This window comes from Microcebus murinus, chromosome 17 (genome assembly GCF_040939455.1).
Source record: "Microcebus murinus isolate Inina chromosome 17, M.murinus_Inina_mat1.0, whole genome shotgun sequence".
NCBI classification, from domain to species: Eukaryota; Metazoa; Chordata; class Mammalia; order Primates; family Cheirogaleidae; genus Microcebus; species Microcebus murinus.
Window position 1 is genome coordinate 55,318,397 of NC_134120.1, and position 26,055 is coordinate 55,344,451.

The following is a 26,055-nucleotide window of genomic DNA, read 5'->3' on the forward strand; positions in this document are numbered from 1 at the left end:
AGCTATGCAAGGGGAAACTAGAAGGCAGTGATAAAAGTGCTCCTTGTGAGTTCTAGAAATTGGACTTAAAAAAAAAAAGAAATTTACAGTTAGCAGGGAAGTTGATTTAAACTGGTAAGAGCCTTGAGACCTTTTGACTAGGACTCAAAAATTTTGGTTCTTCTTCTACCATCTAGCTGTGTGACCTTGAGGAAGTCACACAGTTTCCTCTTGCAAAACCAGGGGATTGGACGAGAGGGCCTGCGGCGTTCCCAGAATCTTAGGGGATGGAAAGACACACATAGGCGGGTCACGAAGCTGTGGCCCTCAGCACACGTTCTGTTAATAGGCTCTTTCTTCACCCACGAGGCTTTATTCTATTCTCTGCTTCCACCTCTGTCTTCACGAGTGACGCTCACGGGCCACAGTCCGGTCCTTGGTGTGGGCGCAGTCCCCGCGAGGCTCCACAGGGACGCGGTGGTCGCGGGTGGCCGGCCGGGGACCGACAGTGTCCGGGAGGGCCCAGAGCCGCCGGCCTTGAGCTGTCGCAAAGCCAGGGCCCAGAGCATTCAGTGCTGTTCTTTGTAGGAATGTTTCCGTTTCTGAGGCAAACTAAAACTTTGCCTATCCTTTGGCGTGTTATTCTTTCTTATCAAATGCACAAGAGAGAGAAATGCTGAGTTGAATTGTTTTTTAAAACAAGAAACACTGCGTGCATTTGCGTGCACTTACTGCACGGTCGATCCGTGGGGAAGCCAGACTGGGGCAGGCTGTCCAGACAAGCTGGCGATGAAGCTGGAGCCCTTTGCAGATGATGAGTAGAGTTGAAGCATTGTCGGATGGCTTTTTAAGTTTTCATCTTCAAGAGCGTTTTGAGGGTTGGCCTTGCAGGATCAGTAGGGTTGCTTTGGGGACTTTGGGTCCGTTGTTTTGAGCAGAGCTCTAGGGTGGAGTAAACCATTGGACTCCAAAGCTGTGCTTTGTTCCAGCCAGGCAGGTGCACCACAGGTCAGAGCACTGTGCCCTGAGGGCCCTCGAGAAGGAAGGCCCAGGGCTGGGAGGAACTCCAGGCATTTCTGAGCAGCAGTTACCTGGCTCCAGTGTAGAGTGAGGCTGGGTCTGAGATGAAAGGATACCTGGGAAGGCAGAAAAAGGAACAAAGCTTGGGAGGTGAGAAGTTGTCTCCTGAGCTCGGGGTGCCTGGGTGAGCTACAGAGGGCAGCCCTGCCCTGCCCTGCCCTGCCCTGCCCTGCCCTGCCCTGCCCTGCCCTGCCCTGCCCTGCCCTGCCTTGCCCTGCCCTGCCCTGCCCTGCCCTGCCCTGCCCTGCCTTGCCCTGCCCTGCCCTGCCTCTGTGTCCTGACACTTCCCCCTGCCGGCGCCTGGCACTGTGCTGGAACTCCCGGTGTGAGGGAGAGTTTTTCCACTCCCTTCCTAATAGTGCATAACTGCAAACTAGCATACGTGACTGTGGAGTGACCTTTGACTAGATTTCAATCTTATGCATAACTGCAAGATAACATGACTAAGTAACTATAGAGTAACACGTGACTAGACCACGGGCTTGTGCAGACTTTGTAACTGTTTGCTTCCGTAACATATAAAAGTCACCAGGCTTAGACCCCATTTTGCTCAGAATTTGGATGTGCGACCCCTCTGAGCCCTCCGTCATAGTAAAAGCTTTCGGTTTGTTTCCGGGTCTTGTTTGCTGTGACACTGGAGCCCCGGGAGGGTGACATGGTATCTCCCCATCAGTGGTTCTAACCTACTGTTTGCACGGGGAAGGGAGGGCTTGGTGAGGGCTTGTTGGATGAGGGAAGAATGAATGAATGAATGAATAAATGAATGAATGGAAAAGCCCTGAGAAAGAGAATTCCTAAGCTACGATGGAGAAAAATAGAAATGAGGGCTGGGCGGGGTGGCTCACGCCTATAACCCTAGCACTCTGGGAGGCCGAGGCAGGTGGATTGCTCAAGGTCAGGAGTTCGAAACCAGCCTGAGCCAAGAGCAAGACACCGTCTCTACTATAAATAGAAAGAAATTAATTGGTCAACTAAAAATATATAGAAAAAATTAGCTGGGCATGGTGGCGCATGCCTGTATTCCCAGCTACTTGTGAGGCTGAGGCAGGAGGATCCCTTGAGCCCAGGAGTTTGAGGTTGCTGTGAGCTAGGCTGACACCACGTCACTCTAGCCCGAGCAACAAAGTGAGACTCTGTACCAAAAAAAAAAAAACAAAAGAAACCCCCAAAAATAGAAATGAGCATGATCAGTGTTGGGGAGAGGTCCCCACCCTGACTCTCAGCAGTTTGTCGGAAACAGCTGGCCTCATGAAGGAGTGCTGCCTGCCGCAAAGGCATCTTCCTAATCTTCAAGGGCACAGGAGGATGTCATAGTCCCTCCCTTTCCAATTTCTTGGGGGTTGTATGGCCAGGATCTGCTCATCCACAGGAGGCCTTAAAAACAACTGAGATGAAAAGAACTGAACTGTGGTTTGGGGGAAGACGAGCCAGAGTCCGTACTGAAATAGCAGCAGCATTGATTGGGATCTCATGAGCTGATGATTTAATTCTGCCATCACCTCTTTGAACTCTGAGCATCGATTTGCACACTGCAGATAAACAGCAGCTTGGCAGTGTTTTGTGAGGGCTCAGGATCAGCCGACTGTCCCCGGGAGGTGACACTTCTGGAAGAGGATTTTCCAATGAGCATTACAGGCCAATTCCCCTGTCGCCCAGGTTTGCTGGAATTGTCTCCTGTTGGGGGTCAGAATTGAAAAGGGGAGAAGATGGTTCAGACTGCTGGCTGTATTTCAAATCTCATTTCATGTTTTGGTATCTGAAGAAAAACAAGTGCCTCTGAATTTCAACATTTTGTCCTTGATCTTTTGGCTTTTAAAGTTATACCTTTAACATAAGAAGAGAACCGGATCAGTATTTTTTCCTTCCTGCAGTAAATATGTCTTGTTTCCTTTTTGTTTATAGATCTCAAAATGTCTCCGTGATTCTTTCAGTTAAGAATGTATTGACGGTGATGTCTCTGTGCTGCCAAAATCTTAGACCACTGCCCCTTCCTGCCTTGCTGCCTCGCACAGAAGAGCAGCTGAGCAACTGAGGGCAGTGGCTTTGCTCTACCTTCTGGGCAATTTCTTGACTGTATCTTCTAACTCCTAGAAATTTTAATTTCTATAAATTTCTAGAAATTTTAATTTCCACGTCACATTTTTAATTTCTAGGTATTTCTTAGCTGTTTATTTTTAAAAGATTAAAATGCAAATTGAAAGCTCTGTTTGCACTGTGGCTTGTCAACTGGCATACACGTGGCCTTGAGTTGGGGGACCCCAAATATCAGGAACTATAGGGCTTTTTTTCTCTACCTGGAGGGGAGCCCTCATAGCTTCTGCCTGGGCTAATTCTGCGTAGGGTGACTGGCACCTGGCCCCTCCCATAACTATGCCTCATGTCCCCAAGCCCAGCCCCTGTCTGATGTAGGTTTCCTGGGGTGTAAACCTCCCATCTCCTCCCGGGACTGGGGAGGCTGTCCCTGGTTATGTGGCCTAAGGCTCCCAGGGTATGTTTTTGTGCAGCCTTTTAACTGATGCAGGTTTTGGCCTTGTCCTCCAGTTCTTGATATCTTTCGGGATTCTGCGGCATGACTTGTCTTCTCCTTGGCTCCCTGCCCTGCCGGCACTTTGGTTTCAGTCTTCATTCTCAGGAACCATTTGTCCTCTTGAATTTTACTGATATCCCTTCTCTGGTGTTGTCTCTTCTCCTATCTCTTTGACCTTGTAAATTTGTGTCTTTTATCTTAAACTATTTTATAGGGATTTTGGAAGGGAGTGGATATAAATGCATGTGTTCAATTTCCAATGTGTAACTGGACCCTTATACTAATCAGCTTTAAAGAATTATTTAACTGAGAAAGAAAAGATCTGGGACACAATCTTTATATAATTAAGCAAAATTTGGAGGTTATTATCCAACCATCAGATTCTAAGGAGAAAACTTTAGAAATGTAGAAATCAGAATTTGTAGGTCTTATAGGGTAACACCTAGAGAAATAGACCATGTGTATTTTTAGTGCTGAGGTTAATAACATTAATTCTCTTTCTACTAAAACAACATGGTGTGTTAACATACTTCTCTAGATCCCTCCCAAAGTTTCTGAGTTTTTGGAAATAGATGTTTTGTGCATATGCTCATTCTAGGTTAATTATTATATATATGTGGGACATGTTTCTATAACTTATTTTTACGATACTACTTTTCTTCTATGAAAGCAGTGCAATTTCATTATAGAAAATAGTGGTAAGAAATATCCTCCCACCCCTTCCCCAAGTCCCATCAACCAGAGATTCCTACTGCTGTCATTTGGTTATGTGTCTCTGTCAGGTTAGAGCTGGCACTCTGGATCTTCATGGCTGTATCCTCATTCTTTTCTAGGACACCGGGGTTGGGAAATCAAGCATCGTGTGTCGATTTGTCCAGGATCACTTTGACCACAACATCAGCCCTACCATTGGGTAAGTTCCTGTGTGTTGTTCTTCTTCACGCTGCTTCCTTTCAGAGCACACAGAGAGGTCACTTTGTGCCTGAGCCTCAGAGAATCAATCCCAACAGAAATTCAGGGACCTTTGAATATATGTCCAGGCTTATGATCTCGGCCAACTTTCCTCATGCCACTGCCTAAGGCCATTTCCTTGACCTGGGGGAGTGTTATTCTGCAAATCATGTTGGCTTTATTTCCAGACAGAAGATGATACACAGGGCAAATCTCTGATGCTCTTGCTTTAAGTTGCCTGCTGGTAAACCCTGGAAACACTGCCATCCTGTACATCAGAGCAGACTGGACAGTCCATGGAGCAGATTGATTTTCCTTTTCTGGATTAATCTGATGTCAGCATTCCCACTCCTGTGCATGGGGAGGGGTGGAGGTGGACTGTTCAGCTCTTAAGCTCCCGGCCTGAGAATGCACAAGCATTTTCCTACCCACCTCCCCTTTCCTCTGGACTCTGGCCACATGTGCTTTTGCTGTGCTGTTTTGCAGATGCTTGCTTTTACACTCTTAGAACTTGGCCTTGCTTGTTTTTCACCCTGAAGATATGCTCTACCCTAGAGCATGGTTTATTTTCCTCAGAAGGGAAATAGTATATCTGTATATTTTGGGAAAGCTCCAGGATTATTGAGGATGGGGGAGATGGTCTGTATCAGAAGTGGAGAAAATTGATGGTGGGGAATAAGTAGATGCTCAGGAGTACTTGTTCAGTAGGCCAGTGGTTGGAGCTATGTGGGCAGAGAATATCTACCACATGTTATAGTTAAGAAATGGCTTAAAGAAGCATGATAGCAAAAAAATGTTTCAAGAATTATGAAGGGTCTGAGATTTTATCCTATTTGCAGCCTGCAACTTGTTAACAAGTTAAGGGTTATAACTTGATAGCCTGCCTCAGTTTCATGGATGCTGGCAGAAGATGTGAGACTCCTGGGTCAAGACTGAAGCAGTAGCAGAGTATTAGCATTTTATATTGGTTCCTTGAGTCCAAATTTCCCATACGGTGACATGAAGAGTCAAATGGCACCCCTCATGCAGTGAGTTTCATTATAGGAGTGGAGTCCTGAGCTGAAGGAACCCAGATTTTTTATACTGGGCAGTGAGCACTGCCTGTTCTTGCCTTCAGAGGGAGACTGTCTCACTCTTCCAAGGCTGCTTGCAGTGCAAATTGGGCATCCCTAATCCAAAATCTGAAATCCGAAATGCTCCAAAGTCTGAAACTTTTTGAGTGCTGACATGATACTCAAAGGTTGTATTCAAAGGAAATGCTCATTGGAGCATTTTGGATCTTGGAATTTCAGATTTGCGATGCTCAACTGAGTAAGTATAATGCAAATATTCCAAAATCTGAAAAAATTCCAAAATATAAGACATGTTTAGCACTAGACATTTACTTTGTCTAGTAAATACATTTTCATGGTTTGGGGTTTTGAAAAAATTACATATTACAGTTGACTCTTGAACAACGTGAGGTTAGGGGCACCAACCCCTGCACAGTTGAAAAACTGTGTGTAACTTTTGATTGCTCAGAAACTTCGCTACTAATATCCTACTGTTGACCAGAAGCCTTACCCATAACATAAGCAATTGATCAGCACATGTTCTGCATATTACATGTATTATATGCTGTGTTCTTACAATAAAGCTAGAGAAAAGAAAATGTTACTAAGAGGATCATCATAAAGGTCTTCACCCCCAGAGTCTTCATACTGAGCAGGCTGAGGACGAGGAGGGAAAAGAAGGGATGGTCTTGCTGTCTCGGGTGGCAGAGGTGGAAGGAAATCCGTGTGGACTCACACAGTTCAAACCGTGTAGTACAAGGGTCAACTAAATATGGAAATTCTCTGTACTATTTGCTCATTTTTTGTAATCCTAAAACTGCTCTGGAAAAGAAAATCAATTCGTTATAAAATTATGTCTTAGTTTTAAAAATTATAGTACTCATTATGAAAAAATTCACACCATGTAGAAATGTATAAAATAAAAAGTGAAGTCAGAGAATTGTATTAGCTCGCCAGTCCCATATTCTCCAATTTCTCTAACCAATATTTAGAGTCCCGAGTGCATGTTCAGCATATTTCTTGTATTTTCTATGGATATGCAGGTATACAAATAGAAATTTTATGAAAATGGAAACTATCATACTATGCCTAACATGCTACAGCATCCATTCCCAGTCTGTGTAGGTCTTCCTTACTCTTTTTCATGGCTTCCTGTGCATTTCCTTGACAAAGTCAAGATTAAAGTTTAATTCTTCTGATTGTAAAAGTTCATGTGCACTCTAAAAAAAAAATCCCCCAAACACAGAATTTATAAAAATAGGAATCATAGTGTATATACAGTTTTATACCTTGTGCTTTCTACTTAATATATTTTGAACATTTTCTCATGTCACACAATATTCAAAAACATGAAGAAAAATATTTTTTGATTATAAAAATATTATATATTCATCATAAACCATTGAAAATGAAGAAAACCATGAAGAAAAGTAAAAAAATTACCTCTAATCTATCTCTCAGCGGTAACTATAATGCTAAACATTTGGTGTATTTTCTTCAATCTCTTTCTTGTATACATGTGTGTACAGCTGTGTGTACACGTGTGTATGTTTTATTCAGCATTATATTGTGAATTTCATGCCAGTAAATAGTCTTTAAAAACAATGATTTTTAATGTCTGCATTTTCTGTTTAAGGCATTTAGGTTGTTTAAAAACTTCTTATAAATGATGTTATGATATACATCCTTGAGCATAGATACTTGTGTGTATCTCTGATTATTTGTTTAGGTTAAGTTATTAGTAATGGAATAATTTAGTCGCATTTAGGGCTCCTGAGGAATATTGGCACTTTTTTTTCAGAAACGTCCAGCTTTAGCTATTATTTTTAAAAAATTTGTATGTATGATTTACAAGTCTGTTCTTTTCCTCTAAACTTCACACATAAGCATTTTCTCATCCCTTAAAGTTTCTTGGGAAGCAATTTTCAGTGCTAGTTACTAGAGTCTGGAAAGGGTAGGAGAAATAGGGATAGGGAGACGATTGTTAACTGATACAAAATTACAACTAGATAGGAGAAATAAGCTCTAGTGTTCTATAGCACACTAGGGCGACTATAGTTAACAATTTATTATGCATTATATATTTTCAAGTAGCTAGAAGAAAGCATTTTGGATGTTCCAAACACAAAGAGATGATAAGGGTCTGGGGTTATAAATTTGCTAATTGCTCTGACTTGATCATTACACAATTGCAAACATGTCTGGAAATACTACTCTGTATCCCGTAAATATGTCCAATTATTGTGTACCAACTAAAAATAAAAGGGAAAAAAAGAACTGAATGAATGAACCCATTAAAAATGTGGCATAAAAATAATTGGGAGGGCATTTACCAACTTATTAGCAGAGACTGTGGTTAGGTAGTGAGACAGTTGATTTTTATTTCCTTCATTTTCATTCTTTGAATTTCTTTCTTGTAAAGTACATATTGCTTTTATAATGGGAAAAGTAATAATGATATCAACGTTTTTGGAATGTATTTGCTCTTATCAGTAGCCGAAGATGTATATTTTAAGCATTTTTTTAAAGAAATAAGTGAATAAATGTGGTTTTGATAATACTGGATCACATCATTTAGAAGAATACTTAGAATTTCCATTTAGGGCAATTGTAGGTTGATAGTTAGAACCCTCTATTAGCCTTTGGTTTTTGTAGTGGGAGTAGTGTGGAATTGCAGGGACATACACTTTTCTCCTTGGGACTTCTGTGATTGGCCTCTTATTGGGAGAATTAGAGGTTGAGGGAACATTACTGTGATGAGTGCTGTGAGGCGGGCTGGGTCCTGAGCTGCAAGGTGGGCCAGGCAGGACCATAAGCGAGTAAGGGAGAGGCATCATGACCCCTACCCCTAAAAACTCCAGTGTGCATCTCCTAAGGATGAGTACATAATGAGGAAACCATTATCGTACCTAGAAAATTAATTCAATTCAGTATAATATCTCACATATTATTTAAATTTCCAAATTTAAATTTCTGCAGTTGTACTTAAAATCTCTTTGAAAGCTGTTTTCGCCCTAATCCAGGATCCCGCCAAGGCTCATAAATTGCATTTGGTTGTTTTATCTCTTTCCTCTTAATCTAGATTCTAGAGAAGTATTCCTGTGTTTTGTTTGCTTTTCATGACATTGACTTACATGAGGCATTCAGGCCAGCTTGTCTTGTAAAATGTGCTACATTTGACATTTGCCCGATTGTTTCCTTAAATTCAGTTAAACATTTTTGGCCAGAATGCTACACAGGTAATATATCTACTTCTTACTGCTTCACTTCAGGAAGCTTTCATGTCAGATTGCCCCACTATTGGGGATGTTTGCTGTTTTTTAATGGATGGAAAACTTTATCTCACAGAAGAAAAGTCAAGATTATTAAACATTCCTTGTATTTTTATACCTTTCACGAGCACAGAGAAAATGCTTATTAAGAGTAAATATTCAAAAAAGAAAATAGAAAATGTTTCATTATCTACAGAGACTTTAAAATCTTCTTTTCTTATAGAGAAAACCTAAGTATTTGTTAAGTAACCAATCTTTGTCCTTCATTTATGCCGTCAGGTTGGGACTTAGATACAGTATTGTATTAGCTGCTACTAGTGCTGGGATCATGCCAGTAGGTAAATATGCAAGGCAACTTTCCTTTTGTGCCATTGCAAAGCCAAAACCATAACAAGTCAAAATACCAGCTGCCTTTTTCACTCTTAATTGTCGTAGTACGTTTTTAAAATCCAAGCTTATATTCTTTGCTGAGATCTGGGGAGTATTATCCTAGAACAATTGAAGCTAACTAGCTTGGAAAACAGAGTCTTCTAAATGCATTCTTTGTCTTGTTTCTAAACTCCTGCTTGGACTAAGAAAATGCAGAATATTTTCTTTTGTCTCTCTTAGGGGTTCCCTAGGACAAGAGCTTTTGGAGTCCTGCTGAGGGCGACATTAACTTGTTTGACTCATGAATGATTGTGAAGAAACCATGCAGTAATGTGGGAATGCTGCTCTCTTTTTCAGGGCATCTTTTATGACCAAAACTGTGCCTTGTGGGAATGAACTTCACAAGTTCCTCATCTGGGACACTGCTGGTCAGGAGCGGGTGAGTAGATGCTGTCGTTGGCTTTCTAGTGAAAATACAGAGATTAGTTTCTGAAGGTTTCTTTGTATTAGGCAGGACTCTACTGGTTGCAAGAGACAGAAATCTAGCTTGAAATGATTTAAGCAAAGAGGAAACGTACTCTTCAGGTACGTGCAAAGTCTAAAGGGGCGCCGTGTGAGGTAGGGCTGAGTTCCAGTCCCCTTTGTTTCTGGTTCTTTCCATGTAGTGCAATTGTGGTTGCACTCTGATTGGCTTCATTTTTAGGCAGACCCACCCTCCCTCCTTTCCCCAGGGGTGGCAAGGATGGCTCCGTTAGCAACTCCACACCTACCTTCGGCCTGCTTCCCCACCCACAAGGGGGCTAGCGCACCTCTCCTGCGGGGAGCATACGCCCTAGGGCCTGCGCGTTCTCACTGGCAGGCCCGGGGCGCGCTTGCACTCTTGAACTGAAGGCAGCAGTGTTCAGGGCTCTGTGTGCCCCCACTGTAGGGCCAGGTAATACATGGAGCCCGAGAGGCAGGGCCTGTATGCCCTGCGTCTGAGCCTCATTGCCTGGGAAGTCAGGCCTGGTTCCCGGAGGAAATTCTGCAATCTCTTACTGGAAAGTGGCTCATGGATGCTGAGACCAGAAACAGCAGGTGACTTCTCTCCTGTTTTTAATTCTATTTGTGGGAAATACTTATGGACAAGATTATACATTTTAGAAGCTCATACCTTTAGATTTTAAAAAGGGGAATAATAAATACCGCGACAAATAACAGGGTATTGTGTAAAAACTCGACTGTATGTTACCAAAATCGAAAGGGGTGGCCAGGGTAAATCACACGCAGAGATACCAATACCTCGTCTTAACCAAGAACTTTCAGCCAGATCACAATTTTGATCAGAGCTGGTGATTATGGAGTAAAATAGGTTGAATTTCCCTTGTCTGATCCAAACTCAGATATCGCCTTCTCTGCCTGCCCTGGCGAAACGTCACCACCTCCTTTTCCCGGCCGCTGCATTCACTCCCTCCTTCGCTTTTGCCCGTAGCTCTTATGTTCACTTATTGATTCTGTTATTGCCTCTCTCTAAAAGGAATAATCCAGGGTTCAGGATAATCCGTATTTTCTAACTAATCAAGTGTCATTATAGTAATAGTTTATATAATTTTCATCTTATCTAAATCCCCCTTTAAAACTGAAGTTCCCACATTTGTAGATTAAGGCATTTTAAACACTTTTCTTTAAAAAATTAGGATGAATCTTCTGGCCTACAAATGCTAACCTCATTAGAATGTCTTCTATTTTGGTGCTAAATTGAGAGCACAGACTTCTGTGCGCAGGAGGCCACTGCCTGGGGCACCTCTTTCACTCCGGTCATCAGCTGCGCTGAGATTGCTCACGAGGTGGCAGATTCAAGGAAAAATGTCGACTTAGGGATGTCACTTCTTTCCATACGTGAGTGTTGTGCTGATCTGCTAGGTTTTTGTTTGGATTGTTAATTTAAATTTAAGCAGAGAGGTTTTCTTGCTCCCCTTTTTACTGTTGGCCATGAAGTAGTTGCTTTGCAGCTGCCTTTAAGGAGCATAACAAGTCAATTTTACAGATAGCGGCTTAATATTAGTAGCACTGCTTACTGCTTCTGCCGTGGCTGATACTTCCTGACAACTTGCTATGTTCCACGTGCTGTTCTGAGTGCCTGTGTGCACCCGTGAACTTGGTCCTCCCAGCAGCACTGTGAGGTAGAGATTGTTACTATTCCCATTCACAGGTGAGGTCATTGAGGCACAGAGAGGTTAAGTAACTTGCACATGATCACACAGCCAATAAGATGTAAAGCAGAAAGTTGAATCCAGCAATCTGAGTCCTGAGCTTTATTGTTTTATTTTGATAGAAAAATCACACAAGCCATACAGTGGAAATCACAAAGCCATACAGTGGAAAGTAAAATTATCCAAACTCCCACCACCGGATACTTTCACTATTGACATTAGATAATCATTCTTCAGATGTCTCTATGTGTGTCGATAATTTTTATCAATGGGATCATGATGCCTTATAACCTCTTTTCATTTGTAATTACAGTTTCACTAAGGAGAGGTTTCTGTGCAACCTAAACAGAGTATTTGACATCTACTTACCTACTCTAATGGCATATTCAAGGGGTTGACTGTTTTGATGAAATTTGGCCTTCTGCTGAAATGACTTTTGTAGTATTTTTCTCAAAGAAAAATAGCAATGGAAAATTTTCAGATGGCTGTATTTCTAACTGTAATTGTTTTTCTAAAAGGTTGATTATTAGAGGTTAGAGGCATCTGTGACTTCTTTGATACACCTGTAACTTTTAGAAGCGCAGGTATCATGTGTGTAAAGCATGACTCCATAGTGCTGATATTTGCCCTTTATTCTTAGGGGACGAGGGATTTAATTTGGGGTAATAGTTGCAAGTGAATCATTCCAGAATCTGGACTTGTGTGTGAGTGAGGGTGTGTGAGTGAGGTCCACATGGCCTTTGTAGTCATCTGACCCCCTAACCCTCAAAGGCCCGATTTAGTTATCCTCGGGCTGTCCTTGCCTGGTGTCCCGTGGTGGAGTCTCGCATCTCTCCAGTGTTGGCAGTTTTTCAATTGTTTTGGCAGCTTGTTGCTGGCTTTACTTGTGCTTGTAATGATGTTGCCTAATGTTGGAGCTAAAAATAAATTCCCTGCTGTTGCTTGTGCCTACTGCTGTTGGTTCTGTCTCATTAATTACTGGAGTGCAGTGAATTTTAGTATACCTCCTTATCTTTGTAGAAGTCTGCCCCTGCCCTCCTAGTTTTCATAATTTTAAAGAAACAATCACTTTGGGTTTATGGTTTGACAATATAAACACATAGATTTCTCCATCCTCAAAGGGAGATGGTGCTCAGCTCAGTGCTTTGCGTGTGTCAATGACTCTGTTTATTTGTGGAGTGACTGCACCAAGTTCTGCCTGTCACACACAGAATTCTGGTTGGTGTCCTGCATACTGCCCAGTACTAACTCTGTCTTATATTTGTGGCATAAATTTGCATTCTTCAGAAGTCATTTTCCCCTCTGAGCACTACAAATCTACAAGGATCCTCCTCCTCCGTTCCTTTGTAGAAGACAGTTTTCATTCTTGATATGCTGTCTGAATTTTGCCTTTTTCTTCCACCCCTGTGTCACAGGCATCCTGTCTCATTCTTTTAGTGGCCGTGGATAAGCCATAGAGTGCCTCTATATAAACAGCCTTTTAAAATTTATCCATTTTTCAGCTGACCATTGAATCCCATTTGTTAGAAGCTTAACATTTTCAAGATTTGCGCGTTCAGTTTGCTGGTTCCACGAGCGCTGTGGAAAGGGGACACACACTGCTCAGGTCACTCTGTTGTGCCGTGGGGCCCGCGAGGCCGTGAGGCTGTCCTCCCCACGGCGTTACTTGCTGCGCTGAGTTCCGCACCAAGGCGTGACGAGAGCTGGGCGCCCCTGGGAGGGTGCACACGCGGCACCCACAGGCTGCTCCCCGGGAGACAGAACGGGACTGATCTGCCAGCCCTGTTCCGCAGCCCACAGCCAAGGCGGAGAGTGGCCGTTGTGAGAGGAATGGGAAGAAGGCTGGCACCAGCCAGACGCGGATTCCCGGAGAAGGGAAGAATCGGTGCGCTCGTGCGGTCTACCAGGTGCCGCCACCGGTTCTCTTGCTCTGTATACCCTGGAGGACCAACTTCTTCCAATCTGGAACTTTCTTCAGCTATCTCTCTTCAGTCTTTCTCTCTGAGCTGTGCTTCTACACAGACCATGAAGTTCCATCCAACACAAATTTCCTGTTAAGAAACCTGAAACCGCAGAGATATTGTTTGACTTGCCATGGCTCTTACAGTATGTTTTTTACTTCCTCTTGCCTGGGGTGAATCCCTCCCCACGCTGGAAAACGGTTTCTAAAAAGAGCCCAGTGAAGGTAAGTGGTGGTGGAATCTTCTGTTACTGTTTCTTCTCCTTCCGGGTTCTAGACTCACTCAAAGTTTCCGCCTTTGGGCTTTTTCCCTGGTTCTCTGATTTCCCCTAGAAGCGACTGAGCTATGCTTTCGTCTTTTCTGGTTAATTTATCCTGGGTGTTTTAATGGTTAGAAATCACATTAACTGAAAATGTGCTTTTGTCCACATTTGTTTCTGTGTTGACTATTGTCATGTGGAGTATTGCTAACCTCTTCTCTCTCTCTCTTTTGAAACTGAGTCCCATTCTGTCACCCAGGCTGTAGTGCAGTGGCCCAGTCACAGCTCACTGTAACCTTGAACTCCTGGGCTCAAGTGATCCTTCCGCCTCCGCCTCCCGAGTAGCTGGGACTAGAGGGGTACACCACCACATTTGGCTAATGAAAAAAAATTTTTTTGTTGTTGACATAGGGGTCTCCCAGTGTTGCCCAGACTGGTCTCAAACTCTTGGCCTCAAGTGATCCTCCTGTCTTGGCCTTCCGAAGTGCTGGGATTACAGGTGTGAGCCACTGCACTCAGCCTCTTTTTTTAAAAAACAGTTTTATTGAGGTCTAATTCACATACCGTCTAATTCATGCATTTAAAGTATGCAGCTCAGTAGGTTCTGGTATATTCAGAATTGCTTAACCATTACCACAATAAGTTTTATTAATAGAACATTTTTATCAGCCCAGAAAGAAACCCTGTACACATTAGCAGTGACTCCCAATTTCTCTCCTCATCCCCAGCCCTGGGCTATTTTCTATGTCTTAAGTTTACCTAGTCTGGACATTTTATATAAATGGAATCATATACCTGTGGGGTATTGTTGTGACTGGCTTATTTCACTAATGTTATCAAGTTTCTTCCATGTTGGGAGTGGATCAGTTCGTCCTTCCTTTTCATGGCTGACTAATATTCTGTTATATGGATATATCACATTTTGCTTATCCATTTATCAGTTGATGGACATCCACTTTCCCCCACTTTTTAGCTTTTATGAGTAATGGTGCTAGAACATTCATGTTTAAATTTTTATGTGGATGCATTTTTTTAAATTTTTTAATCTCTCAGGTAAATATCTAGGAGTGGAATTGATGGATCATATGGTAATTCTATGGTTACCATTTAGAGGAACTGCCAAACTTTTATCCAAAGTGGCTGTACCATTTTATACTTCCATAGCAATGTATAAGGTTTTAGTTTCTGGATATTTTCCCCAACATTTGTCTTTGTCTAACTCAAGGTCATGGAGATTTACTCCTATGTTTTCTTCTAAGTTTTACAGTTTAGGCTCTTACTTTTAGTTCTATAATCCATTTAGAGTTAATTTTCGTGTATGTTGTTGAGAAGGGATCCAACTTCATTTTTTTGCATATGGCTATCCAGTTGTCCCAACACAATTTGTTTAAAAGATTATTCTTTGCCCAGTTGTCTTGGCACCTTTGTTAAAAATCAATTGACCATAAATATGAGGCTTTCATTCTGGGACTCTCAGTTATGTTCCATTGATATAGCTTTTCTTTTTTTGAGACAGCGTCTCTGTTGCTCAAGCTTGGTGTGCAGTGCCACTATCATTAATGAAACCTTGACCTCCTGAGCTTAAGTGAGCCTTCTGCCCCAGCTTTCCAAGTAGCCGGGAGTGCACACCACCATGCCCGTCTAATTAAAAAAAAATTTTTTTTTTGTAGAGACGGGGTCTTGCTATGTTGCTCACGTTGGTCTCAAACTGCTGGCCTCAAGTGATCCTCCTGCCTGTGCCTCCCAAAGCTCTGGGACTATAGGCATGAGCCACTGCACTGAGCCTGGTACAGGTTTTTATTTTCGTGCCAGTACTACATTGTCTTGATTACTGTAACTTTGTGGTAAGTTTTCAAATTGACCAGTGTAAATCCTTCAACTTTCCTCTTTTTCAGGATTTTTTTTTTACTATTCTGGGTCTTTTGCATTTCCACATGAATTTTAGGACTGGCTTGTAAATACTTACCAAAAAAGTCCAGCTGGGATTTTGGTAGGGATTGTGTTGAATCTCTAGATGAAGGGGTACTTACTCCTTCGGCCATTAAATTACAAGTGATAAGCAAGTTACAAGCTGCCATTCATCTCTTTGCAGTTTATTTATAGATTGGAAATGCAACATCGATCTCAGAGAAAAAATTCTGAATAAAGAATTAAATCATCTGACTGGGCACAGTGGCTCATGCCTATAATCCTAGCACTCTGGGAGGCTGAGGCGGACAGATTGCTTGAGCTCAGGAGTTCGAGACCAGCCTGAGCAAGAACGAGCCCTTATCTCTACTAAAAATCGAAATATCAGCGGGGCATTGTGGCACCCATCTGTAGACCCAGTTACTTGGGAGGCTGAGGCAGGAGGATCACTTAAGCCCAGGAGTTGGAGGTTGCAATGAGCTATGATGATGCCCCACTGCACTCTGCCTGGGCAACAGAATAAGACTCTGTCTCAAAAAATAAAAAATCTTCTAAATGTTTAAATGTGTTCCCTATAGTTAATTCATTTACAACCATAAATAGGTTATGTTTATGATTACTTACAATTTACAAAACCATTATTAGACTTGACATCTATGATATCTGAGTAAATTATTTTTTTGAAAGAAGGAATCTGTCTTTAAAATCTATCTTCTTTGTAGCTGATTTAGTTTTTTCAGCAATATTACTAGCATGAAGACTTTACTACTTGATACATAGTGCTAAAGATAATGTAATATTCTGAACTCTACTGATTTGTAAGGCTTACCCCACTTTCCTGGTTATATACACACTTTTTTAAAACTGTGAGATATTTCAACCATTTCAGAAAATCACAGAAAATCATATAATAAACATCTATATTTGCACTGCTCGTGTGTTTAATCTTCACTTATTCAGTCTTGTTTACTATCAAGAGTTTCCCTTGAACCCCGGTCCCTGCAGAAGAATGAGCCATGTTCGTGTCCTCCAGGGCTGTCTGTTTCAGGGGTGCCATCAGGCGTGGGCGCCCCATGCTGTTTAGCCGCACTGTCTGCTGTAGTTTGACAGGGGAGGTGATTGGAGACCGTGTGCTCAGAGCTGGGATGGGCCATGCCAAGCTGTGCTGGATCTGAGTGGGCCCTTCCGAAAGCAAAGGGAACTGCAGGCTGGCAGGTGTCTGAGGTCAAGTTCAGTCTTTGCAAACATCCAGAGAAGTTCCTTTGCTCTCTTTCCTTCTTTCCTCAGGGCCCCAGCCCCCAGCGTCTGCGGTCTGGAAAGCGGTTTGCTGTTCATAGGCGGTTGCTAAAGTCAGAGGAAATTTTGATGCTTGGAAGTCCTTGAAGAATGGGGCCTCCTGCCAGCTCAGAGAGCTGCTCCTTTCTCCTCCGCTGGCCCTGCGGCCACTAGCAATGCAGGCGCAGCTGCAGACCCACCAAGCCACACGCCTGGCCCCTCGTCTGGCCTGCTGCTGGAGAGGCGTCCCGTGCCCCCAGGCAGCTTCCCCAGCCCATGACAAAGTGCCTTCGTCGGATCTCCCCATGTGCGGGACAGGGGGGAGGCACATGTGTTTTGCTCTCCTCCCGTCCCTTTCCCAAGAGGACTGTGCTTACAGCCAGCGAGCCCTGAGACCCTGGCGGGGGAGTACTCCCTCCTCGACCCCCCAAACAGGGAAAGCTGGGGTGACGGCCGAGGAGACAGACCTGGAGCTTGGAGACAGGGCGTGTGCTCTTAAGAGTGAGGCAAACAGCGGCTGTGGCTCCAGGACCCTCGGTTGGCCAGGGATCATCCCGCTGAGCAGTTTCACTGATATTGAGAATTGGTGCTGAAAACTACAAAAGGGAAGTGTGAGCCGATGTCTTAGAGAGGTGACCTCGGCCCACAGACATGCCCTGTAACTGTCGTGCTGTTTACGGGTGCCGTGTCCTTCAGGAAATTAGAATGGCCCTCCTGGGTGTCAGAATGCTACCACCAGGAGGGAAAGGAAGGACGTGCCCATGTATGAAGATAAATTTCGGAAGTCCTTAGGGAAACACTGTAAACAGTTTAGCCCTCGGCTGGGAGGTGGCTGAGCTGGTGGTGGGGGGACAGGATGGGCCGTGGGGGACAGAGGCGACGAAAGGACAGCCCAGACCCTGCATGTTCGAGCTCCTGCTCGCAAACAGGCGCCTGCCCTGCCCGCGTGGCTCCCCAGCATTAGGCCCGTCTCCCTTGCTCCCTGGCCAGTCCCGCTCCTCGGACAGGCTTGTCCCCGGGAGGACAGCGGCCGTGCCCGGTGAGCTCCTGCGAGTCGGCAGTGCCGTGCTGCCAGCGCACGTCTGGGTCTAAGGTGCCCGAGTCGCTGCTCATCGTGAGTGTGGAGGCCAAGGTGCCGTGCTGCGGCGTCAGAGGCCCGGCGGGGACAGCCAGCCGCTGCGCGGGAGTTTCACCGAGACAGCAGTTTCGGAGGAGTGTCGGTCCCAAGGCACGTTCATTAAGAATCAAAGAAGCGCTTCACTAGCGGTGTTGCCTCTGCTCCCCTCTCCTGTGCCTTTTCTGCCGTGAGCTCATCCCCGCGTCTGGTTGAGACTGGGGAGAAAGGGCCGCCAAGCCTGTGAGTGGCATTCCCGGATAGGAGATTCGGCAGGCGACTCCGTGTGGCCACAACACGTGTTCCTGGCAGGGACAGCTGGCGTGTCCTTGCAACACAGACCAGCCACTGGAATACTCTGTCCAGAGCGGCCCTTGGGAGGTCCCCTCACTCCACCTACACCCCAAGAGAAAAGGGCGCTCTTCGAGGCAGGGACCTGTGTCTTTCTCATCCGCTCTGATGGTTTCCTGTGGCTGCTGTGGCCTAAGGGATACCCGGCTACTCAGAGTTCGAAGGTCAGAAGTCAGAAACGGGTCTCACGGGAATAAAGCCAAAGTATCGGCAGGGCTGTGGCCTTCCTGGGCATGAGGGCAGAGTCTGTTTCCTCGCCACTTTCCAGGCCGCCCGCAGCCCTTGGCCTGCAGCCGCTTCCTGCATCCTCAAAGCCAGCAGCGCGGCAACTCCAGGTCTCTCTGCCTCACTCGCCGCTGCCTCCTCCGTCTCGCGGTGCCATGGGCCACCTGGATGATCCTGGGTGCTCTCTGCATCTGAAGGCCAGCTGATTGGCAACCTCGATTCCCCCTGCCAGGGGCTGCAACGTAGTTTAGGATGTGGACACCCTGTAGGGACGAGGAGGGACTGTTCTGCCCACCACACTAGTTTCCCCATCTTTAGAACAGTGCCTGTCCCGTAGGTACTGTCGAATGAGTGGATGCATTTCATATTCACCTGCACCTTAATTACATCAATGTAGCAATGTTTCATTTCAGAGAAGCAACACGGGAGTGGTAAAAGCATGGAATTTGGAGTCAAAAGCCCTTTTCAAGGTCTAGTTCCACTGTGTAAGAGCTGTGTGCCTTTGAGCAATTCACTTACCCATTCTGAGCCTCAGTTTTCTCATGTGAAGAATGGGAACAAGCCTGTCTTCTCTGTCTGCTTTCACACGGTTATTGACTCTAATTACATGTGTTCAGTCATTAAATACTTGTTGAGTTCCTTCTGTGGCCCAAAGAGGGGTTTGGGAAGGTGGCAGTTAGAAAAGGTGTGAATGAAGTTAGGGAGGGCCCTGTGCCTGTCTAGTGGAGGGCGGCCCAGGCTGGGGGAAGGTTCTGGGCAGGTGCACAGGCTTGGGAGGCTGCATGCCCAGGGAGCAGCGAGGAGGCCCAGTGGCTGGAGACAAGCAGGACAGGTGCCCGAGAAGGGACCAGGCCGTGTGACCTGGGCCTTAAGACACCGCAGTATGGAGCTTGGACTTTATACTTAGTAAGAAGGATTTTGAACAGGAAAGTGACACAATCTGACTTATATATGATAAGTTAGCACAGGATGATATCAAGTGTTTGCTGAAAAAGACCACAGTGGTGGGGTGGGGTGGGGTGGGGTGGGGTAGGGGCTGCAGGGAGAGAAGAGAGGAAGCTGGGATCTGTGTGTCAGTGACATTCTCGAAGCCAGGGGATGAGAACATGGAAGCTCATCACCCCCATGTTCTCTTCTTATGGGTATGCTTGAAACTTTCTGTAAGGTTTTTCGGCGGTGGCGAAAAGAAAAGACAGACACAGAGAGAGAAAGAGTGGGGGCCAAACCACATGGCTTTATTATACACTCGTGGATGAGGTTCTGGGGCCCCAAGAGAGGGGGGCCCCGGAAGTCGTCGCTGTTTGAAGGGGCCGAGGCCTTTTATACCCTTTGGGCCTGGCTAGGGACTTTTGGCGGGAAGAGCTGGGGATTCTAGGAGGGGCTGGAGGTATTTGTGGAATCCAAGAGCCGAAACATTCTTATCCAGGTGGACATCTGGGTGTGGATCCTCTCAGTGGGGCCTGGCAGTTTTGTCCTTGATGGGTCTGGTCTCATGAGCGTTTTCTTTTTGATCTAGGGAAGGGAGGGGGCCTGCCACCAGCCTTACACTTTCCACACAGAAAGCTAAAAATAAATACATCCTATGGTATATGCAAATGAATATAATCCAGCAGTTATAAACAGGATCCTTCTGGCAGCTGTGTGGCTGGCGTGGTGGCCCCTGAGGTATCTGAACGCTCTCATGGAAACTTCCGGACATCCAGTCAGGCCAAGACGGGCTTTGCTGGGACAGGCAGGAGGGGGGCTGGTCTGAGGTGTGCAGGATGGCCCTGAGGACACACGGAGAGCAAGTGGGAAGGCAGGGGCGCCTGGCGTGTCTGGATAAATGAAACCCGTGCTTCTGAGTGCATTGGCTGGGGTCGGGGTCTGTTCCGAGGCCTCCTCAGGGCAGGGCGGCGGGGGGTCCCATGCTGCTGTCTTGGACTTGGCATGCTTCCTGGGGCCCTGAGGGGGAGACCAAGCCAGCCTGAGGGGGTGGAGAGAGGGAGAGCCACACCAGCCTTCTGTGATCCGTGTGGCCGGCGTGGGCTTTTCCCCAGACGCAGGCAACAGCGGCCATGTGTGCCGCGCAAGGATGCCGCCCACCTGGGAAGGGGGTGGGTTAGGAAATGGACTTCTGGGAAATGCCACTTGCTCGCCAACACGCAGGAATGTGAGCAGAGGTTCACTGCTCTGGGGCAATTTCATGGGTGGGAAAAATGCATTTCTACAGCATATCAAATCCTCCATTCTGTTTTATACAATATTCTAGGGACTGGAATATTGTAGTTCATTATATTGTCTTAAAAAACACTAATCCTTGCAATATATGTAACCTGAACATTTGTACCCCCTTAATATGCTGAAATAAAAATAAATAAAAATACTAATCCCTGCCCTCCCCACAACACCGCCTGGTGGGAGATGTCTGGGTTTGTGTTGTATCGTTTCCTGCTGGAGAGGGTTCGTCCCACAGGGGTCAGAAAGGAGCCGGCCCCTCCCAAGCTCAGCTTCCTCCGGGCACTTTTGCTTAGGCCCTCGGATCCCTGACTGCTGCAAAAGCTCTTTGGCTTTAGTGACACATTAAAAGAGAAGGGAAGGATGGTAGGGATGGGGGAGGAAAAGAAAAAGATATCCCCATCATTGTAAAAGTGATGTGTCATGTTAAAACCTTTTTTTTTTTTTTTTTGGAATAATTTGGAAATTGCAAAACAAGTAGTGGTCTGCTTGTATTGCCATTATTCAATACTCACCATTGTTAACAGTTTGGTCTGTTGTCTCCCAGCCCTTTTTCTGTTCAACCCTTCCAATGGGGTTTTAGGGCATCTAAGCAGGCATATTAGCTAGGCCCTCTGCTGTTATGTGCAGAGAAAGAGTTCTATGTAGAAATGGGAAGCATTCTTCTGAATGACACAGAAAGGACATTCAGAAATGTGTTTTTCCATTCAACTTTTGCCATCTGAGAATGTTAGGAATTTCAGGAATTTTCCTCTACCACTGCCCTCTTTGTTTCAGTCCTAATGGACCTCTGGCTCTTTTTGGCTTCTGTCCCTGACTCTCCCAGGCTTTGGCCTTGGGATGGTGAGAATTTCTGGTTATGGGCTGGCACCCGGGCAGAGCAGAGGTTGAGTCACAGACCATCCTAGGCTCCCAGACCGTGCCTAAGCGACTCATCAGGGACAGACCGTTCTCTGAAAATCATAATACAAAACTCATCCCTGCAAGTTCCAGGATGCGCTGCCAGACTGTTCTGGCTCGGATAATTCTCATCTGCGGAGGCAGAGCCCAGCTGGAGCTCTGCTTGTTTGGAAACTTCATGTATTTTCTGCCACTGCTCATTCCTGACTTGCAGAATTTTGCTGCTTTGGAATTTATGATGCCACAAACTTGCATGTAAGGAACTTTGCTGAAGGCAGACTGGGTGGTCTGAAGGATTAGGAGATTCCCTGGAATAGTCCTTGCCTGTGTGCTGTGTGCACATGCACACAGGGTAGCGCGGGGTGGGGGAGGCGTGTAGCACGAGGAGGGCTCTCAGGAGAGGCAAGCCCAGGGCACCGCCAGAGGTGGTCACGGAGCTGGACAAACTTCAGCCATCTTCTCCGACCCCACCCCCACCTCTACCTCCATGTTACAAAACATGAAAACCAGGGTGGAGCCAGGCCAGGCCTCAGACTCTCTGAGTCAACTTATCTTCATACTGTGCTCTAAGGTGGGTCCTTATCATACTTTGTCCCCTCCATGTTAATAAGTACTATTTGAAAAAAGGTAAAAGAAAATAAATGGAAAATTCTGATTTAAAACCAAAATAAATGGGGTTTTTTACTATAGAAATTTTCAGAGACTTTAATGTATTAAATACTTTGTAAATCTCCAGGGTAGCATTATTATATGTGGTGTTTCTCAAACTTACTTGACTAGGAAACCTTTTTTTCCATAAAGCACCTTAAAAGCCTAGTATTCTGCAGAAGGCCCTCAGGAAAACCCCAAACTCTGCCATCTTAATGTGCCACTTAATGTTTTTCAAAAACCTGAGTTTAATTGCTGCCTAATGTTCCATTATGTGGCTAAGCGAAAATTTATGTTTCTATTCCCTAATGGCTAGACACTGGGATTTTTTACGGTTTTTCAGCATAATTGATAATTCTAGAATAAATTCTGGTTACTTTGTGACCATCTCTGATCGTTCTCCCAAGAGGTAGAATTGTCCGATCAGAGTGCATGAGCATTTGCAGGACTCTTGAAAGGTGTGGTCTGGCTGCTTTCCAGAAAGGCCACGCCCATTTGTCCTCCTGCCGGTTGCCAGAGCTGGGGCAGGGTCAGCGTCCATCCGTGAAAGCTGCTAAGTCCAAGGAGCTCAAAGTGCTTGAAGAAGGCCCTTCCCCTCTCTCGCCATGTGGACATCCAGCAATTAAAAAACAGTCATACTCACTAAGGACATAAACAGCCGTTTCTTTTAAGGAGACATACTGGCTTTTCACATTTTCCTGGGCTGCTTCTAAATAATTAAATGACACCTGAAAGTTATCTGAACACTTTAATTTGGTCTTCTAGATATTTTGTTGGGTAGACAGGGAAGAAGGGATTTTGAATTGGCATCTGTTGTGCTAATTTTCACATAACCTTTCAAGGTGAGATTTAAAAACAAGGCTTTATCATCAACCTCCCATGATTGTGATCGAGAAATAGACTTTATTTCTAGAAGAGTCTTTTTTATGTGAGCATTCTATCAGTCTTCAGTCTGACCTCAGACTGAAGGAATTGAATTATGTCATGTGGAGTAGTGAGGCTGATTGTGGTGCTTTTGTTTTATGTTTGTGTGGGGAAAAGTCTATCCATTGTAGGCTAGAAGTGATTTATCTTTTTGTCCTCCACAAATATTATCCTTTGGTCAATGCATTTACTGGGTTTTAGAACTGAGATGGGAACTTTTAACTCATAAAAACCCCCAAGTCCCCAGCAATAAAGTCGTTTAAGTGGCTTCACCAGCAGATTTATTTCAAAGTGATTCCATTTGGAGGAAGGAAAGAATGAGTAATGCATTATATACAATGATCTCTTCAATAATTCATGAGACCTGCACACCAGTGACCATTTTAGATTCAGTTCATGGTGTTTTAGCCTAAAACGAACTCTGTCTTAGAAGATACCCACAATTTGCAACTCTTTGTGCTTGAGTCCATGAGGGTCTTTACCATTGAGAAGTAGAGTTTGTGCTGACTCTCCTGCTTTGTGTGTTTGCATGGGCCACTCTTATATGGAGGCTAATTTGAAAAAATTGGCATTGTATATAATTGGGCAAACAGGATACTTTATATGCACTCCCTGCCCATAGCAAAGCAAAAAATGTCTCAAAATACATTGCTCTTTCCTCCTTTTGGGCAGGAATTCAAATTTTGCTCTTTAGGTGTGAGCATTGGATTATGTTGGTGAATATGGATAGGCATGTGTGGCAAATGGCTGCTGTCCTCAAGTGCATTCTGGAATGACCCATTTGTTGGGCACGGGGACAGTGGGCTGGGCCGCTGCACAGTTCAGAGGTGAATTCCTTGGTTCACCCTGAGCTTCATCCAACTCTTTCCCTTTTCTGAAAACCGCAGGGCTCTGGAGAGCTTTCTCCTCATGATGGAGACTGCATAGAGGCTGTGGGGAAGGGGGAGATTGTGGGAGAGGGAGATGGCTTGGGGGAGGGGAGGCAGCCTGCTTCCCTCCCACACTGTTGGGAGTGCCAGCCAGGCACTCCTCACTGCAGTCAAAGGGAAGCCTAGGGAACCTGTGTGCTTCAAATTTCTGAATATGATCATTTCAGTTTGGCGAGAATTGATCCAGTGAATAAGTACTGTGTGGGAAATAAAACGAGTATGGTTTTGTTGTTTGCCAAAAAAGCTTTAGGATCCTTCCTTCCTTCCTTCCTTCCTTCCTTCCTTCCTTCCTTCCTTCCTTCCTTCCTTCCTTCCTTCCTTCCTTCCTTCCTTCCTTCCTTCCTTCCTTCCTTCCTTCCTTCCTTCCTTCCTTCCTTCCTTCCTTCCTTCCTTCCTTCCTTCCTTCCTTCCTTCCTTCCTTCCTTCCTTCCTTCCTTCCTTCCTTCCCTCCCTCCCTCCCTCCCTCCCTCCCTCCCTCCCTCCCTCCCTCCCTCCCTCCCCCTCCCTCCCTCCCTTTCTCCCTCCCTCCCCCAATAAAAATAGCTGCTTTTTTTTTTTAACTTACAAGCCATTTTACTTAAAAATCATTGTAAAATTTTTTGTTATACAGACTCTTATAAGGAAAATGTAAAAATCACTAGAAATCCCACCATTAACATTTTGAAGGACCCCATGTTATTCCTGAACACAGAGATACACTCCCACACACATTGTCCCCTAAATTATATTATGCTATATGTGCTGCTTTGGGACTATTTTAACAGTATATTAAAGAGACCCTTTCCTATAAATAAAAGTCCTCCTCATCATTTTAATGGTTGTGGAATATTCCATTCCATATATATATCTTAGCTCAGGCTGCTATAACAAAATACCGTGGACTGGGGAGCTCACACAGCAAACATCTGTTTCTCAAAGTTCTGGAGGCTGGGAAGTTCAAGACCAAGGTGCCGGCAGATCCAGGGACTAGAGGCCCACTTCCTGGTTTGCAGACACCCTCCTTCTTGCTGTGTCCTCACATACTGGGGAGAGAGCGGGAAAGAGAAGAAAGATCTGGCCTTTTCCTCATCCTTAAAGGGCACCAATCCCATCATGGGGGCTCAACCCTCATGATCTCATCTAACCCTCATCACCTCCTAAAGGCCACACCTCCTACTACCATAGCGCTGAGAGTTGGGGTTTCAACATAAGAATTTTGGGAGGACATAAACATTCACTTCATAATGTTATACTACTAATCAGTTCTCTGTGATGAACCTTTAGGTTGTTTGCAAATTTTTGCTCCCATATGCAACACTGGCATGTGTTTTCCTGTGTGTGATCATCACTCTGGGGTATATTCCTATAAGAGAATTTCTGGGTCAAATGGTATGCACATTTCAACTTCTGTATATATTATAATGCCAACAGTGGCTTTTAAAGAAGATACTGAAGTACATTCCATGTATCGTATGGGAGTGCCTCTCTTCCCAAACCCACAGCAGCCCTGGACATAGATCTTTTTAATAATTAATAAGTTCCTTCACATTGTTTTCCATTCCTTTAATTCTAGTTGAAGATCTTTTAAAATTTGTATTGGCAATTTATATCTCCTCCTCGGTGATTTCCTGTATATATATATGTCCTTTGTCCATTTTTAAAAATCGAGCTGTCTTTTTCTTATTGACTTTAAAAACTCCTCCAGGATTTTTTTTTTTGAGACAGAGTCTCACTCTGTTGTCCAGGCTAGAGTGCCGTGGCATCAGCCTAGCTCACAGCAACCTCAAACTCCTGGGCTCAAGCAATCCTTCTGCCTCAGCCTCCCAAATAGCTGGGACTAAAGGCATGTGCCACTATGTGCGGCTAATTTTTTCTATATATTTTTAGTTGGCCAATTAATTTCTTTCTATTTTTAGTAGAGGTGGAGTCTCACTCTTGCCCAG

At 44.8% G+C, this 26,055-nt stretch overlaps 1 protein-coding gene and 1 long non-coding RNA gene across 2 annotated transcripts in view; one reads left to right on the forward strand and one right to left on the reverse strand.

The window, feature by feature from the left end:
* RAB31 (RAB31, member RAS oncogene family) overlaps positions 1 to 26,055 on the forward strand; it is a 123,539-nt gene that overhangs the window by 49,023 nt on the left and 48,461 nt on the right. Inside the window, exons 2-3 of the mRNA XM_012746175.2 lie at positions 4,420 to 4,499; positions 9,588 to 9,669. Of these exons, the coding sequence (XP_012601629.1) occupies positions 4,420 to 4,499; positions 9,588 to 9,669 (162 nt within the window). The remainder of the gene's footprint in view (positions 1 to 4,419; positions 4,500 to 9,587; positions 9,670 to 26,055) is intronic.
* The window catches only part of LOC142861583 (uncharacterized), a 28,270-nt gene continuing 22,586 nt past the window's right edge, over positions 20,372 to 26,055 (reverse strand). Inside the window, exon 3 of the long non-coding RNA XR_012912816.1 lies at positions 20,372 to 20,459. This is a non-coding gene — a long non-coding RNA (uncharacterized LOC142861583). The remainder of the gene's footprint in view (positions 20,460 to 26,055) is intronic.